Consider the following 18,799-nt stretch of genomic DNA (forward strand, 5'->3'; position numbering starts at 1 on the left):
CACCATCTGCCCCCACCCGTGTCACCTGTCCAGTCCCTTGCCTGTCACCCACCACACCCAAGCCCACCCACCTGTCACCCATGACCACCAACCCCTCCAAACTGGTAGCCACTAAGCCGCCGCCACCCCCTCCTCTCACTTTTATTACAGCGACCCAAGTGTATTAATGAACTTGCCACTTCCATATATCCGCCCTCCACCCCAAACATGTCACCACCCCCTCTCCACGTAACCAACAACCGGCCTGCCGGCACCCGACCCCCGTGTACCCCGGCACCTCGCCCGCTCACCCACCGGCCTTCTCCCGTCTAATTATTTACCTTTTTCCTGGCCGAAGCCAGCTGTGACCGTCTACCTGCATCTGCCATTCCAGGCTCCGGCAAGGGAACACGTCACCGCAACCCCATAATGCACCGCGGTGCGCGTCCACATCCAGCTTAAGGACCCTGTGTCGTCAGTGCGACATGTGACTGCCGTGGTCACATGATGCTAAGAACTGGCGGAAGTGGCGGCGAAGGGCAGTGCAATGCACACTCCAGACTGAGCTGTCACTAGATCGGGGCTGGAGTTTTACTCACCATAACAAGGGACAAGCTCAGGGGAGGCATACATCCCAAGTGACCCTTTAAAGGAAAGGTAGTCCCTCTTTAGTTCCTTGATGCCCCTATTTTCTAGGTGCTCAGAATGTTTGCTGGGTATGAGAGTATTGCAGGGTTCTACAGCCCTAAAAGCCACAATAATGTGTATAGAAACAGCAGGAGACGGTTTATAAATTAAATTTCGTGAATAAAACAATTTTTTTCTCTCCTAAACGCTGTCCTAAAGAGCTGTCTATAGATCAAAAAGTCCCTTAAAAAGTCAGTTCTGCCCCAATCACACCACCCTTAACCTTTTGAGTGCCAACCTGTAGGCTAATATATTGCACTGGTTTCTGTGCAGATTTTTGGGAATCATATTTAATTGCGTGATTACCGGCAACATATTCTGGCATAGGCAACCTAGGACTGGGGTGGTAGTCAGGGGCTGCACTGACTTCAAATCAGAGCTTTTGCCTTAGTCTCGGGGTGAAGGGGCAGATAAGATCCTTTTGCTTTTGGAACCAGTATGGGATAAGGTATGGGATAGTACAAATCTCTGTATTCCGGGTCATATATTAAAAGGACGCTGAGCCAGGCAGCTTAACGCGTTTCGCAACAAGAGGCTTATTCATAAGTTCTTCTGGTGAGTCACTATATAGAATGTTCTCTATGGCTTATAAATGGGTTAATATTTCAAGAGTCTCAGAGTCAGCTCATTGAGAAAGTTGCCAGGTATGATTATGATAATTTGGGATTCTTCTCGGACACCTAAGTCATCAACCCAAAACCATGGAATGTATTATCCCCTAATCAAGATCTAGGTGACTATGATGTATAACCTGTCGCCCGTCAGCCAGTTCAACTTCCAATAACAATGCTCTTTTATTTATTGCAGCTGTATTCATAGTATACCTCCCAACTGTCACCCTTTTAAGTGGCACAGTCCCGGCTTTGCCATTCTATCCCCAGTCCAGATTTCATACTTTGCTTGTGCAGCGCTGGCAGTGACGCACAACCTCCCAGTCTCTGGGACGCATGTCCGTAAGCTTCACCTGGGATGGACTGGAGGACTGAGAAACCGATTGGGCCTCTTAGATGCTCCCCATCAGAATCTGCCCCGTTAACAGGGCGCCAGTGAGGTGTATTTAAGACACGGCGTTAGCTATATTTTGGGTTCAGCCGCTCTGCTACAGATTCATGCTTCATTTTTAGGGGTATGACATAGGAATGGGCTGCTTTACTACACAATCTTTTGTTCCTATTTTTTTTATTGCCAAAAATATTGAATAAAAGTATTTTTTTAAATTATATATTTTTTGTTTGTGGGTTTTTATGTTTCTTTGATCTTTACGTGTGTCATTTTATTGTATTATAATAAAGTGGCGTCCGCCAGGATTGAATATAATACTGCAACTTGATAAATAGCGCCAGTAGGTGGCAGTATTGCGCAGGTTACCATGCGGATTCTTTATTAATTGCCCCAAACCATCTACAGTATCTATCGGTATTGACCCCAGTGCCCGGACTGGCCATCTGGCACACTGGGCAACTACCTGGTGGGCTGCTTGCCAACAGCACCATATACTCACCCGACCTGTCGCTCTGTCACGCGGTCGCCGGCTGGAAACGCCTGGCTATGCAACGTGCAGCTGCGCCTATCTGGCCATTGACCACACTTACGTCATCAGACGGCGATGGCCTTAAAGTGCCCCTTGATATAACATACAGTTCCAGGTAAATAATAACCTCTGTATTTCTTCTATTTCCTAATCACAACCAAATTTAATGTGCAAAATTGGCAATAACATAAACAGAAGAAGTACATCCTGGTACAGAAGAAGAAGAAGAAGAAGGCTCTGGTCCTGCAAGTTCCAACCTATTAATTGGAAAAACGGGCCAAATGGGTCTTGGCTGCTGCCAAATTCTATGTTTTTATTAGATAAATGAGATAATGTACCCTGTTACAAAGGAAACAATGCCGCTCCTTCACAACTGCAGACTAACCACTACCCAACATAACTCAGCTACTCTGATTGAAACAGTTGGACTGAAAGGGTATCACATTTTAGGAAAGGCATCTAGAGAATGCATTAGAAGCAACTTAATCCTACTTTCTAGCAATGAAGTTACAAAACTCAGCTGCGGTGGGATTCCAACCCACGTTCCTTGCATGTGCTTATATCTGCAGAACACAATTATGCTTTGTCTTCTACAGCGAGAAGACCACCTCTGCCGGGAAGTTTCTACACATCGGGAACTGTCACGGCTTCGAACTATGTTCCTCAGTATGACCTACGGTGTAATTTTATTTAAAGAGACGGTTGGTAAGGAGAACATTTCACATCTGAGAAGGTAGAAGAAGAGAAGCTGGCATCTAATAGTTCTCCTGTCCTCCATTACCCCGGCAGAGGCTGCCAAAAGCAATCAACATCCATCAGCAGCTCAACCAGAGGTGAAAGATAAGTTAGTAGAGGGATAACCATGCGTTAACCCGAGAACGGGAAGCCAAGGCATGGGATAGGCAAACAGCTCCTGAATCTAAGACGAGACCAACGACTGATTTGAGTTTTTACAACATTAAAAATGGCCGACTAGATGGGCAGAATGGGTCTCTTATGTCGGTGGCTCTCAATCTGTGGCTTCGTCCCCCCCTGTGATATACAGGTGATTAAGGAAGGGTAATGAAACAATTAGACAACAGATCAGACTAAGTTGGCCCATCTAGCCTGCCCGTAGAGACCTTAATCAGTCGTTGGTCTCGTCTGAGATTCAGCAGCCATATGCCTATCCCATGCATGCTTAAATGCCTTCACTCTATTACCCTCTACCGCTTCTGCTGGGAGGCTGTTCCACTTATTTACCACCCTCACAGTAAAGTAACACTCACATTTACATTACATCTGATATATTGAACCAAGAAGTGGATGCCTCTACCTTGCTCAAGGGTAAAGACGTCCATCATGCAAACAATAGAATGTAAGATGTCCCTGGAAATGTGTTACACTTTCAAAACTTCCATATAATGAATTACTGAGAGAATAATCCCTATTTATTCGGCTATAGATGTAATATCTGATTTAAATGCAAAAGCCGACTCTGGTGGGACTCGAACCCACAACCTTTGAATCACATCAGTACTCTAGAAGTCCAATGCGCTATCCATTGCGCCACAGAGCCGCTCCGAGACTGAGGGGTGGGGGCTCGTCTCAGAACCATATGCAAAATGTCCTATTATTAAACATGATTAAATAATAATTTACTGTCACGATTCTTCTTCCGTCACCAAATATACCCAGTAAAGAGGTCGCTGCGGCCCAGCGTTTGTCGCTCAATATCGCCTGAAAGACACCCTTTTTGACTACAAGTCCCACGATGCTTTGCTCTGCGACACGTTAACATTGTTCTCGTCCGTATCTGGAGACTACACCTCCCGGCATGCTCCACGTCATGGCTAGTGGTAGGCGGAGTTTGTGCCATGTGATAGGGCGCTCCCTGCAAAACCTGTGTGCACCGGGAGAAGGGTACGGTGAGCTGCAGCCTTCGGGCGGGTGAGGGGGCCTTCTGACCGGTGGTGAGTCCCGGGAGGAGGGTGAGTGACAAGCTGTCCCTGACCCGTGTCCCTATACCCCTATACCCTTGTATCCTCTAATCCCATTTCATGCTGCATGCCTCCTGATCCCATTAGGATGTGTGCCTGCTGGGACCTCTCAGTCCCCCTTTCTGCACTCCTTCCCCCCAACACATGGACCCTTACTGTATACATTAGGGGTGCTTATATGTAACACCCGTCAGATGACCCCCTAATCTATGTTTATAAGCTTTGGGGTGTACATATAAACACCCATATGCAGAATGACATGTCCTCCACCCTATAGAAGATCTGTCACCAACATCTCATGCTTGAGGGGTGCCTAAGATGTATAAGATTTACTATAGATATATATGTATATATATATATATATATATATATATATAAGATTTATATATGTGATGGGAATTGCCGCCATACGTCCAAAATATTTTAGTAGGTATACATACAATACCCTAAGAGGGCCACTCTAGATGTTGGCGCTGCTAGCTAATTATATCAAATGCATATTGTATCTTGAGTATAAAGGAAAAACAGTCTTTATCTCCCGATTTGTGATTTCTGCTTCTCAGCCCCACAGATGTCCAATATCTGTACCAGACCTCTGCCAGGTCCTTAGCTGAAAGAGCATGATGGGAGATGTAGTCCTGCAGCAGCTATAGGGCTATTTTTACACAGTAGGTACATTGTTGGGGTTGTCACTCGGCCAGTATGTTACCGTCATTGAACATTGGGTCCAATGATGACCCCGTGTAAGGAATGTGGGGTCCAATGATGACCCGGTGTAAGGAATGTGGGGTCCAATGATGACCCCCGTGTAAGGAATGTGGGGTCCAATGATGACCCCCGTGTAAGGAATGTGGGGTCCAATGATGACCCCGTGTAAGGAATGTGGGGTCCAATGATGACCCCCGTGTAAGGAATGTGGGGTCCAATGATGGACCCCGTGTAAGGAATGTGGGGTCCAATGATGACTATAATTATCTTTATTTCTATAGCGCCAGCAGTGTCTGCAGCGCTCCTTACAGTCCCTACGTTCAGAGGGTCTGACAAAACTAGAACCGACGGCCGACCTAAGAGACAGACTTATATATCAGGGGAAAAAGACTCGGCTCATAAGCTTACATTTTATGTACAACCTTTAGAGAGAGAGAACATGAATTTAAAAAATCATTTTATTTATATTTTTAAAATAAACATATTTAAGATTTTTTTTCTTTAGAAAGGGTGAATTTGGGCACATCTTGAACTAATTCTTTGGATTTCTGTCCCATTTACAAACTAAGTTTGGCATAAAATTACCTGCCAAACAGAAAAAGGTCTGGTGCATGATGGGAAATCGTGCTGTAATGGAAACAGAAGAAAGGGTTGATGAAAATGCGTTATTAAAATAACTGCTGAATTGTTTAAAGATATATATTTGCACGCGTGGACAGTTGCTTGCGTTCTATTGATTGATGTAAAGTCAAAGGTTGTCTTGGCAGAGTTAATATGGACGCGTTCCACAGGGCCGGGCCCCGGGGCCATTAACAGCCACCAACTCGTAAAAGCGTTACGATAGTGTAACACAGACTGTAAAGCTAGGGACTGGAGTTCAGAATCCGTGCTGTAGGGTAGTATTGATAATGCAGAAGGACAGTTTAATGCAACCGCTAGCTGAGAGATCCCTTTAAATTTAAGCGATGCCCCCCTTGCGCATGCAGTTGCCCTGTTCCCCACCCTCCACTATTTTCCATGCGTGATGTGTTCCTATCACCTCCTGCCTTGTGATATTCCCACCACCAGCTCCAGCGAGGCTTGATGAATGTTGCAGGTGGGGGGGTCCAGCCAATCGGTGGTGGGGGTCCAGCCAATTGGTGGTGGGGGCTCGGCCAATCAGTGGTGAGAAGAACCATCTAACCATGGAGGAAATTGGGAGCTGCAGCTTCTCCCTAAGTAAAAATAATAATAATGCCTATTAAAATACTCAAAGTAGGGGCAAGGCTGCCAGGGACATTAAACTGTCCCTTTAATACAACCTGCAAGCTTTCCAGACAGACGTTAGGGCAGGGGTGTCCAACCTGCGGCCCGCCAGCTGCTGCAGGACTACATCTCCCATACTCCTCCGCCAGCCCCTTAGCTGAAAGGGCATTATGGGAGATGTAGTCCTGCAGCAGCTGGAGGGCCGCAGGTCGGACACCCCTGCGTTAGGGCCACATAATATTTCTTTTGACAGCAGGATGAGACTTGATCTACAAATTGTGTTCTTACGGACTGGTGCAGCTCCAGATGTTCAGCTGATGTCAAGTTTGTTCTTGTTGACGCGTTTCCCTGTTACCCCACATTAACCTGCCCCCCCCCCTGCACCCACCCCGTGACCTTTCATCTGGATCCATGGTGTAGATAACATGATTCGTCATGACCTTTTGGCTATATATATATATATATACTCACACCCATATGCAACAGACACTCGTTTCATGGAACCGCAAGTAACCCTCGCCTGTGAGTCACTGAGCCGGGTCGGCGGATTTCGTCACTTTGTCACTATAGTCAACCGCTCTGAACCCTCACCTACTTTCTACTAATACGAATAATTAAGCCCAGATTCCCCGTGCAATGCTTCGTACTCTAAATCCGTCTTTCAGTATTTATTCTGTGGCTTGTCTTTAAAAATTATAATATTAATAATAAAATAATAAAAAAAATAAAATGTTAGGCTTCGCTGCCAAATTTTAATTTAAACAGGTTTGCAGAATAGCAGATAGACAATCCGTCCTCTAGGGTTCCGTAATTGTGAACATTCGTGTGGCTTTCTAGGGTTAAATGAGGACGTATATATTTTTTATAGTAATTCTAATAAAATAGTCTCGCCATCCAAGATTAGTGGAAAAAAACTTTTAAGGTTTGTGTGCTAACTTGACTTTTCTCTCATTGAGAGTATTTTAATAGGCATTATTATTATTTTTTCTTAGGGAGAAGCTGCAGCTCCCAGTTTCCTCCATGGTTAGATGGTTCTTCTCACCACTGATTTTCTCTCATTGAAATACAATACTGCTATGGTCATTGAAGGAAAAAAATATCTATATGTGTGTGTGTATATATATATATATTTATATTTATATATATATATACGTACATATACGCACACACAATAACATTCAAAAGTTTGGGGTCACTTAGCTGTTTTTTTTTAAATGAAAACAATTTCTGGCTGCAACTTAATTGCAAAAGGGGTTTCTGACGATCAATTAGCCTTTTAAACTTGAATCAGCGAACACAACGTGCCATTGGAACACAGGAGTGATGGGAGTGATAAAGGGCCATTGGAGCACAGGAGTGATGGAAGTGATAAAGGGCCATTGGAGCACAGGAGTGATGGGAGTGATAAAGGGCCATTGGAGCACAGGAGTGATGGGAGTGATAAAGGGCCATGGGACACAGGAGTGATGGGAGTGATAAAGGGCCATTGGAGCACAGGAGTGATGGGAGTGATAAAGGGCCATTGGGACACAGGAGTGATGGGAGTGATAAAGGGCCTCTGTGCACCTATGTTTCCAGCTACAATTGTAATTTACACCATTAACCCCATCTGCGCTGGATTTCTGATCCATTTCATGTTATTTTATTGGACAGAATGTGCTTTTCTTTCATAAACACTTAGACATTTCTAAGTGACCCCAACATTTTTAGCTGACTGGTGGTAATTATAGTATGTGGCAGGGGCCTGCAAGGTGTGGGGAAAGGCGTACGTCCATGTTTGGGGGGATTCTGCAGAATTCCTCCATGCATTATCCCACAATTATTTATATATATATATCTATATATATATAATGTTTCCCCTTATTTGTGTTAAATTTCACTTTAACACTCCGGGCAAAGATTATTGTTCTACTGACCTTTGGTAATCCTATGCAGATCTGAGAGATTAATCCGGTACAGGCGGCTCGTTTTGTTTGAGATTGGTGCCGGGCTGTGCCAGGGCCGTTCGCTCGCACACCAGGAATTTGCCTTCCTCACACCTTCTTTCTCATAGTGATCTGGAAAATAGGGATCTAAATAACTGGAGCATAAGCCCCCCCATCGCTGTATACGACAATAACCCCTCCCCCATCGCTGTATACGCCAATAACCCCCCTGCGCTGTATACAGAAATGTCGGTTGGCATTGACAAAAACCTGGTTTTATCTCGTTTTGTTCCGATAAACGTCCTTCTTTATCTGCGGACCTGGGGGCGGCCATTATTGTCAGCAGACCTGGAAATGGGAAGGCTAGCCAGGGCTCTCTTCTGGGGGCGTGGCTTCATGTAGGGACGGGGTAACCCCCGAGACACTTTAATTGGAGGGAACTCCACAGGGGAAAATGGGCAGGGAGTGGGTGTGGCCACACTAAGCTTCTCTGACCCTAGAAGAGAGAAACTGACCTGGAGGCCCCGGGTCAAACCCAGAGAGTCAGTAGGTATGATTGACAGGGATGCGTTATTCTTGAGTGACTTTCCCGGCTCAAACACCACAGTGACCCGATGCTTTATGGCAATGCTAATGAAGTCCGTTCCTCCATAGACTTTCATTAGTCAGAGTGTGCGGCTCGGTGATTAGGACTGAGCCATTCTATCGTTTCCCACAGGCAGTATGATAAGGAGTAGGGGGTGTTTGTCTAGTAGATCGGGCTCAGATGACAGAGCGAGATACAAATGGCTAACGTTACGGGGCAAATAAAGAGAAAACGGATCAATATTTCTAAAAACGTAGTTTTAATCTGATACTAGTAATAAAAAAATAAAAAAAAGAGAGAGAAATTCCCCTTTAATAAAATAAATGACGTGAGCGCCCGTGCTGGACACAGCTGTGTTTTTATTTCTGGTGTGTCTGTATTGTGTCTTTATTGAAGACGCAGCAATGCTGCAGCCGGCTCGCTGGGTTTGCTTTATCTGTATGTTTTGGGTCTGTATTGAACACGTGGGGGGGGGGGGGGCTGCGAGGGGGAGGGGCCAGTCGTATGAAGGTTGCCGTGTCGGAGGCTCGTCTGACAGTTGTCCGTGTCTCTGCAGGAGGATGCTGCGCGCGGCTGCCTGCACTTCTCTGCTGCTGCTGCTCAGGGCGGTGGTGGGTCTGCCCTGGTTCCAGGCCACCGGTGCCGCGCTGGTCTTCTACCTCGGATCGGGAGGATGGGCGTTTCTGAAGGTTTTTTACAAGACCGTGGGCCGGGATGTGCGGTGAGTCTAAACCCGTAACCCAAAAAATGTATTGATCTAGCACTGTGATCTGATGCAGACATAAAACCACCTCTGCTGGTGTGCTGTGAACCTTACCTACTACCCTCTCAGTAAAGTAAAACAGATGTAAAGTAAAATGCAGAATAAGCATTCCTTATCTAGCCTCACACCAAGTTCTTTTGCCTCCCAAAGTGAGGGGACCCCTATTATCCTACTGGGAATTTGCCTCGTCTGCGGCGTGAAAGCGTTAAAGTGGAGAATTGCTCTTCCTCTGCATTAGGAAACCTGCAGGAAGCCATTACGATGTAGTGTGTGATCTAAATTCTATTTATAACGCCCCACTTCATTGTTACGCTGTCAGTGGGGTGCCCGTGATAAGCACATGGCTCGCAACCACTACACCAGGGGCACGCAACAGACACGCTTCCTGTCACTGAGCTATAAATCTGTCATTCTGGCTGAGTGTTATGGGAGTTCCCCATTCATCAGTAAGTGGGTCACAAACTGCCCGCCGCATCCGGGAGGACTTCTTTCACACCAACCAAAAAGATGAAGAGGTTATTTTCAGAGTGTTTTATCAAAATGTATGTGTTATGAAACCATTTTTATTACATGTAAAGCGGGATGTCCATGTCCTGGGAAAAAATTACCAATATGGCCTCCTTAATGCAAAAAGTATGGATGTTGGTTGTGCTTTTAGATCTTCTGGTTTGCCCCTTGAACGCACCGAGTGGTATGACCCATTCCCTTATGGACCTTTGCACCATGTTGAACCTTAGCAAGGTTATAAAACCATTTGTTTGTTTTATTCGTGTAGTCCTTGGACTTCATTTCTCGATAGACCCAGCAGATAAGAGCTGGACTCTGCTCGGTGGCCTGTACCTGTCTCGAAAAACCCAGACGTGGCCATGGAGTTTTGATAACCGGGGTGCAAGTTTCTAACAATTAAGTTATTCACTATAGTTAAAGATCTGCTTGTGTTGAACCAGAAATATCACATTAGAATAATTCAAGTCAACTAATAAGGTCACATTGTTTCCATAACCCATGTTATTAAAAATTGACCGAAAATGGACCAATCGTTTCACCAGTAGTCTGGAGATATTCACCGTGACCTGAGTTGACCCAAAGTCTTCAGTAGCGGTTTCAGAGCCTTATTGGTATCATTAACGTATATATAGAGACAGCATGGGGTATTCCACATCGGCAGGGGCCATTTGATACATGACACAGAAAGCCCTGCTCACAAACTTTAGAGACCTAAACTTCTGTGGTCAAGCTGGACGTTGGTGGGTTTCTCACCTCCTGGGACATCTCAGATGGTAATGGTAAGAGAACTAAAGGCATCGGTGAGCAGATGAACCCAGAGGAAACGTACCTCCCCTCCTGAGGCTTCACATAAGTCTATTCTTATTTTTCTTATAATTTTTTTACGGCCATAGAACACGGAGTATTATACCCAACAAATAGTCTGCGCCCCGTAGAAATGAGGGACATCAGGGAAATTAATAAGGAACGTGGCAGCGATGCCGTAGGTAGACACCATAGTTTCTGATGGCAAAGAATGATAACAGAACTGGCCTTGTGGCCCTTCAGGCTCTACTTACTGACTTTGCAAAGTGAACGGAGCAGTACTCTGCTTTGGCATGTTGAATGTCCATTACCTTCTGTCTGAAGCTGGACCCTGGTAGACCTTGCCAAAAGTACTTCTCAAAGTTATGTGTCCTTGATATCTATCCCAGAAACTGAAGACCAGCTCTTGATTAAGAGAGCCTAAACCATGAGTATGTGAGGAGAGTGGTTCTTCTTTAATCCTTCCATGTCACAGAAGACATTTGGTTTAATATAAGTCTAATTCTTCCTTTCAGGGGAGCGATAACCCTTTTCAGGGTGAAATTGCAAGTTAAACGGCACCTAAGAGAAAAGAACACAATCCCTCACATCTTCAGGGAGTGCGTGAAGAGGCACCCAAACAAAACGGCGCTCATCTTCGAGGGGACGGGCGCGACATGGACCTTCAAGGAGTTGGATGAATTCTCCAATGCCGTGGCCAACTTCCTTCATGCCGAAGGGTTCCGCTGCGGCGATGTCATAGCCCTGTTTATGGAGAATTGTAATGAATACGTAGGTCTTTGGCTAGGCATGGCTAAAATCGGAGTGGAGGCAGCTCTTATCAACTTTAACTTACGGTTGGATGCCCTGGAACACTGCTTCAGCGTGTCCAATTCCAAGGCTGTCATATTTGGAAGAGAGATGTCCCAAGGTGAGGAGGTAATTGGGGCAAACTTTGGTTCATTATATATTTAACCACTTGAATTCTTGAGATAGACTTTCATCTGAGGTTATTTTTTTTTAATAAGTTTGCAAAATACCTCTTATCCATTTAACTCACATCAAGAAGAACTTGTGGTATCTTCATATTTGGTTTCAGAAAGGCAATTAAGGTTCCAAAAGATTTATTGAGGAGATCGATAAAATTACTTGTGGCATTCTTGTTCCCAGCTATGTGCGATGTTTCCTCCATCATGGGGAAATCGGCTCGACTATACTGTTTAGGCGAATGCGACCGGGCAACTGTTCCTCCTGGGACCGAATTCGTTGACTCTCTGCTCCAGAGCGCATCCCGCCACCCACCGAAGGACCCAGGGAGAGGATTTACAGGTAGGCCGTCGTCTTTATGGTTCTACGGAAAATAAAACCAATTTCAATCATTGATCAGATCTTTAAAAAAATAAAATAATGGGTTGTGCTAAAGAGAACACATTTCTTGAAGTTCAGACTTCACTCCAGACCTACACTCCCAACAAAATGTAAACATTTTTGGTAATCTTTAATTCCAATGCTTTTTGGCCATTTGCCGGTCTTTCTCCACTGATGTCTGCATCTTTTTCCCCCCCCAGATAAATTATTTTATATCTACACATCCGGTACAACTGGGCTTCCAAAAGCTGCTATTGTGGTTCACAGTAGGTGAGTGCTCCCTTTTACTATCTCAACGCTGTCCCCGCCTGCAGGCCCGCTCTCTGACGCTCGCTTTCCTCGCAGGTATTTCAGGATGGCGGCACTGGTGTATTATGGCTTCAGAATGCGGCCGGACGACGTTGTGTATGACTGTCTGCCGCTTTATCACTCTGCAGGTAGAGAGGCTGCGGGTGGAGAGTTGGGGGTCTCTTAGTGGGGGGGTTTATCGTGTACCTCTGTACTCCGTCCCGACCTTATGTGTCTCTGCTTTAGTCTTTCTTGTTTTGATTATGGCATTCAGTCCGTCAAGAGTCCCTCTTCTAAACTCCATGATTTCGCCGCAGGTAACATTGTGGGCATGGGCCAGTGTATTCTGCACGGACTGACCGTAGTTATAAAGAGGAAGTTTTCTGCCTCTCGTTTCTGGGATGACTGCGTGAAATACAACTGTACGGTAAGAGCTCGGTCAATAAGACCCTTCATTAGGCTTGCCGCTTCCACCGCTGGTTCTTCAGCAGTCGTAGCCTCTTATTGATTTATTTTTTTCTCCCCATCTACAGATAGTCCAGTATATTGGGGAGATCTGCCGGTATCTCCTGAACCAGCCAGTGAGAGATACAGAATCCAAACACCGTGTGCGCATGGCGCTTGGGAACGGACTGCGTCCTGCTATCTGGACGGAGTTTACCACGCGCTTCCACGTCCCGCAGATTGCAGAATTCTACGGAGCCACTGAGTGTAATTGTAGCTTGGGCAACTTTGACAATAACGTGAGTGCTTATGCTTCTCTTCTTGTTACTTAGTATAGTGCCAATTAATGGAGTTGGGCAGACCACCCATGATCTGAAATTGCCCACCAGTGTAAGTAAAGTTCTTACGTGTATCCGTATTGACCTTCATGAGGTCTACGAGGCTGAAGTCAATGAGGAGCTTGAGCAAGCTTACACTCCTGAGCTTCATGAGCATTGCAGGGCCAAACGCTGAATAGTGTAGGGAAGGTTACAATAACTTTGGTAGATCTACTGATATATTGTATATTGTGTATATATATCATTGTTGTTGCATTACCTATAAGCATACCCAAATCCTTGCTCATGTCTTCCCCCACAAGCTCACCCATATTTAATGGTGGAGAGGTTAATCAGGAAACCATGATCTAACTTTTTCTATAGCTCGGTTGATGTTCATTTAAATTCTGTATCAATGTATATGTAACACGTTTATATGATGCTGCCACAGGTAGGATCCTGCGGGTTCAACAGCAGAATCCTTCCCTTTGTGTATCCAATCCGGCTGATGAAGGTGAACGAAGAAACAATGGAGCTGATCCGTAACCCAGACGGCCTTTGTATCCCTTGCAAGCCAGGTGGGTTTTATTTAGAAAGCACTTATGGAGAAAAACATTGAATTTTGTTGTGTTTTTTGTTTTTTTTTTATTATTTTTTTTTTTACGATACATAAGATTAATAAAGTTTCTATTTTTACTGAGGATTTTGGGGGGCTCCCAACCCATTGACGTGCTTATTTAGTCTATTGAACCGGAAAATGTTGGGAAAGCAGCTGCTTGGTTTCATCATCATTAACGTACACGTCGCCTTTTAACACCAGGGGAGCCGGGACAGCTGGTTGGACGTATCATACAGTCGGATCCCCTGCGCAGGTTTGATGGTTACGTCAATGAATCCGCAACAAGCAAAAAGATCGCAAATAACGTCTTCAAGTCTGGAGACACCGCATATCTCAGTGGTGAGTCTGAAGCATAGTAGGCAACTGCTATGTTGGGCAGGATACTCCAGAACATAATTAGAAATGTGTTCTTGTAGGGCTTTATTAGCTGTTGAATTTGTCTGTAGGACTGGGCAGGAATAAGAATGCATGGTGCCAAGAAACGCACGATTGTCTGGCTTCATTAGCTCTGTAGGAAACCTCACTGACTTTATGCGTTTCCCCGCAGGAGACGTGTTGGTGATGGATGAGCTGGGATACATGTATTTCCGTGATCGCACAGGAGATACGTTCCGGTGGAAAGGCGAGAACGTCTCAACCACGGAAGTTGAAGGAATATTAAGTCGGCTCCTTGGACAAGCAGATGTGGTGGTCTACGGCGTGGAAGTCCCAGGTAATCAATGCACCATTTTATAAACCTAAGCTAAGTATTCTTGGAAAGGCAAAGCATCATGATGAGGACCCTTCCCAATATTCAATATCAAACTACTATCTCTCGCCTCTCTCCCTTTTTGCCCAGGAACGGAAGGGAGAGCTGGAATGGCGTCCATTGCGGACCCCAATCGTTCGAGCGACCTCGACAGATTTGTCCGAGACCTGAAGAAGGCTCTGCCAGGGTACGCACACCCCGTGTTCCTACGACTGCTGCCGGAGGTCAACAAAACAGGTGAGCGTTGGCAGGGGAAAGATCCGCGAGAACCGCGCATTCAACAACATATACCGCTGTCGGTCCATTTGAGGGAGAAGAACGGGGTCTAGAAACCAGTAGCCGGTTTCTAGACGTTTTTTTGCGCAGACAATCCCAATGGTTGGTCAGGAAGATGGTAAAATTATGTCTTTCCCGTTATCTACCCCATTTTTCCCCCTTTCTGCAGAAGTGGTTGTTTTGTATGATAACTATAAATAGAACTCCGTTTTCATTTTCTGTATGTATTTCTTCCTCAAGGAACCTTCAAATTTCAGAAGACGGATGTGAAAAAGGAAAGTTTTAATCCTCATCTGGTCAAGGACCCCTTATATGTCTTGGACGCTCAGCAAGGGAAGTACATACCATTAGATGAAGAATTGTATAACCGGATCCAATCAGGGAAGTTTAAGCTGTAGCGTTGTCCCCCATTGGTCGGATTCTGGTCACGTGACACAAGTTAAACGGTTGCAATGCAGTAAACACCTTGGGGGGCCGCAGAGCCGTCCCAGCGTCTTCATCGGTTGACAACATTCACATACCAAAGTATTACCGTACTAAGAAGAGAGGTTTGCCAGGGAACCGGGGTCCATACCCTACTGATAAAAGGGACCTTTTTATTTTACATTTCTTTTTATTTATTTTATAGTCCAAGGGGGGGGGGGATAGAAGAAAAAAATACAATAAGCTGTACAAGACTAACTTTAATGTTCTGCATCTCAAAACACTCCATCTCTACGGTTTACTTCTAGAGAAAAACATTCCTGTGAAAAGCAAGAAGAAGGGAAAATGCACAATTTCGGTTTGCTTAGAAAATACGGAGGATGATATGGCGGGCGTAGCATTTTTTTTTTGGGCAAAAAAAAAGGGTTTTTTTTCCCCTTAAAAAAAAAAAATTTTTAATGTAGCGTCTTTGGGTTTGGTTATGTTCATTAACTGATAATCCTTTTATTTTAGTGTTCCATGTCCCTGATAGTGCAGTTTTTTTTAGTTTTTTTTTTACATTCCAAAATATAACTTTTTTAAGTATGTGTTTTTTTGTTTTAAAAACAAAATTACATTTAAACTCAATATAGATGGGTTTTCTTATGACAGTTTTGACAACTTTTGGAGTCCCATTGGGACACGGTGAGTTGTGACATCGAAGTGTTACGTGGGGGGGGGTGTATAATGCCCCCGACCTGCCCGCTGTACGCATGCAAGTCAGATATGGGTCGTTGACAACAGTTGTGAAAATCAGAACACCAGTTACGGCGAGCAACAGTTTGGACCTGTGTCAAGACTTTGGGGACCGAGTCAAGACTTCAATTTCTCCCCCAAAAATAATCCCACAACTAACTAGAGATAGCAATGCGCTTGTCCATAATCCACAGAAATTGGTCTAAAATCAGTAGTAATGATCCCGTTAAATCCCTTTTTAATGTCCGCATTATGTCCTAGCACAGGGGCGTCCAACCTGCGGCCCTCCAGCTGTTGCAGGACTACATCCTCCTCAGCCAGCCCCTTAGCTGAAAGCATTATGGGAGATGTAGTCCTGCATCAGCTGGAGGGCTGCAGGTTGGACGGCCTGTCCTAGCACTATAGGGGTATTCAATTATATCATCATTTCTTGAAGCTTTCTTTGAAGTTGTCAAAGAGAACATGGTCTCCTCTGGTCTGAAAAAAGTACTTGTTACTTAATGCGGATTACCTTTTACCATCCTGTGGGGTACGGAAATAAGAATAGGAATTAAGACCCCCGTACGAAAGTTGCTACCCATGATTAGTATTCATGTTTCTAAAGTGATTCTGTTCCAAAGCTGAAAGATGATCTTATGACTGCAGCAACCTTATGGGATCTCCCATTCTGCTGGAAAAAAGTAGTTGTTGCCATAGTGATAAAACCACTTTTTTTGTAAGCGTGAACCAGAATTACTATACATATATATATATATAATATTGCAGGGAAATGGTTAGTGCTTTGAATTTTTAGGTATGGTTGTTGATAACAAGGAGCTTTCAGGTACATATGTCTAATTGGTGATTCACATACCGCTTGTATGTTTCATCTCATTAAGTTGTGAGCCAGAGAGGAAGCTTTTTCACACGCAAACAATCCGTTCCCATGTAAAAGCTTTCTGGGGTTTCGGTAACTGGGGGGGGGGGGGGGGGAGTGCTTAGTAAGTTTGCCACTTAAATGTAACACCTATGAGTTTCAGATCAGTCAAATACTGCCCCTCTATAGATATACACTACCATTCAAAAGTTTGGGGTCACTTAGCTGAAAACAAGGACATTTCTCGCTATAACAATTGCAAAAGGGTTTTCTAACAATCATTTATCCTTTTCAATTTATTGGATTGGTGAACACAACGTGCCATTGGGACACAGGAGTGATGGGAGTGATAAAGGGCCATTGGGACACAGGAGTGATGGGAGTGATAAAGGGCCATTGGACCACAGGAGTGATGGGAGTGATAAAGGGCCATTGGACCACAGGAGTGATGGGAGTGATAAAGGGCCATTGGGACACAGGAGTGATGGGAGTGATAAAGGGCCATTGGACCACAGGAGTGATGGGAGTGATAAAGGGCCATTGGACCACAGGAGTGATGGGAGTGATAAAGGGCCATTGGAACATGGGAGTAATAAAGGGCCTCTGTACGCCTATGACGATATTCCATTAAAAATCAGCCGTTTCCAGCTTCAGTAGTCATTTACAACATTAACCCCGTCTGCTCTGGATTTCTGATCCATTTCATATTTTAATGGACAAAATGTGGTGCCCCCCCCCAACAAGGACATTTCTAAGTGACCCCAAACTTTTGAATGGTAGTGTACATCCTGTACAACAGCGTGATTCAATGTTTGTGTTCTTCCTATGACCGGCATGCACTTGGCGAAGAGTACCAGGCAGCATGCGGATGTACAGTTTTAAGTAGCCAGTCATCCAGCCCAAGCAGTGTTTAATAAGCGTATCATGGTACGTTTACATAAAAGGGCACGCAGGGTTTTGCTTTCTAGAGGAATGCTGTTTATTTGTCATCTTGATACTTGATTTTTTTTAAACTTTTACTTTTATAGTCATATAGACTCTATGGCTCTCGATGCTCAGGGATTACGCAAGTCACACGCCCTCTAGTGGCCGGAGTTCACTTATTCTCTAGATATCATCAAGCGAAGACGCTTTCTCTTGAGGTTCTGGCATTGTTTGATAATACACACAGCCTTAATCATACTAGTTGTTTTATATACATGATTATCACCAGAACTGATGTGCTTTTTTTCCCAACCAACCATTGGGAGACCAACTGTCTCTTTTTATTTTCTTCTTTACCGGTGTAATCATATATGCTGGATACACAACTCTTCCTCGTATCATTTGGAACACGTCATATGTTACATATTCTGTCCATCACTTGTGATGCGATCGCAGGGGCTGGCTGTGGATACTAACTACTGTTGTCCTGCAACACCTGGTGATCGACGGGTTAAACAAGGATCGTGAGCATTGTAGTTCTGTGATTGCTGACGTTAACTTGTTGATCTAAATGTTTGTCTTGCACTTGGTACAATCACTTATCCTGTATTGCCAGGGTGTGTAGGTGATGAGAAATGAGTAGGTTGAATAAAGAGGTGGGTGGTATACATACTGTCAAGCAAGCCAATCCAGTATAGATTCCAGGTGAACCAACAGGTTCTACTTCAGCTGTTGAACAACATTTTCATGGTAATTATTAAACCAAGGGTTTGGCTTCCATTTTATATATATATATATATATATCTCCTACATCCTGATACAGAATTGGTCCAGAATTTAAGGTTTGCCTTTACAGTATTCTATTTAGAAACCCTATTCTAAATGAGAAATGAGGGGGCACAATAAAGCAGAAATTAAATGGCAGTCAATCAAACCTGACGGCTAATAGCCAGTCTTCCCAGAATGCATCGGCGAGGTTCGGGTTCGCTGTATAGTGCTTTGTAGAATAGTAGGATATCAAAGGGCTTTTGTTAACTAGAACAATTTCACTAAAAGTGCTCTTCATGGTGAATAGACTTATGCATGAGGCTGTTTCATGGGTTATGAA

At 44.5% G+C, this 18,799-nt stretch overlaps 1 protein-coding gene and 1 non-coding gene across 2 annotated transcripts; one reads left to right on the top strand and one right to left on the bottom strand.

Annotated features, from left to right (window-relative positions):
* Nucleotides 1-3,669: 3,669 nt before the first annotated feature.
* On the bottom strand, nucleotides 3,670-3,755 carry TRNAR-UCU (transfer RNA arginine (anticodon UCU)). The gene is given in 2 exon segments: nucleotides 3,670-3,705; nucleotides 3,719-3,755. It is a non-coding gene; the product is annotated as a tRNA-Arg (tRNA).
* A 5,445-nt stretch (nucleotides 3,756-9,200) lies between these two features.
* On the top strand, nucleotides 9,201-15,151 carry LOC149284823 (long-chain fatty acid transport protein 4-like). Its single transcript, XM_089496096.1, has 12 exons — nucleotides 9,201-9,361; nucleotides 11,230-11,624; nucleotides 11,864-12,022; nucleotides 12,262-12,331; nucleotides 12,407-12,498; nucleotides 12,667-12,776; nucleotides 12,883-13,092; nucleotides 13,562-13,688; nucleotides 13,931-14,068; nucleotides 14,277-14,441; nucleotides 14,568-14,714; nucleotides 14,994-15,151. Exons 1-12 carry the CDS (start codon nucleotides 9,201-9,203, stop codon nucleotides 15,149-15,151), a joined length of 1,932 nt encoding a protein of 643 aa, XP_089352222.1.
* The last annotated feature ends 3,648 nt before the right edge of the window (nucleotides 15,152-18,799 follow it).

This window comes from Sceloporus occidentalis, unplaced genomic scaffold (genome assembly GCF_023333645.1).
Source record: "Sceloporus occidentalis isolate IW3139 unplaced genomic scaffold, rSceOcc1.0.p SCAF_87, whole genome shotgun sequence".
Classification (NCBI taxonomy): domain Eukaryota; kingdom Metazoa; phylum Chordata; class Lepidosauria; order Squamata; family Phrynosomatidae; genus Sceloporus; species Sceloporus occidentalis.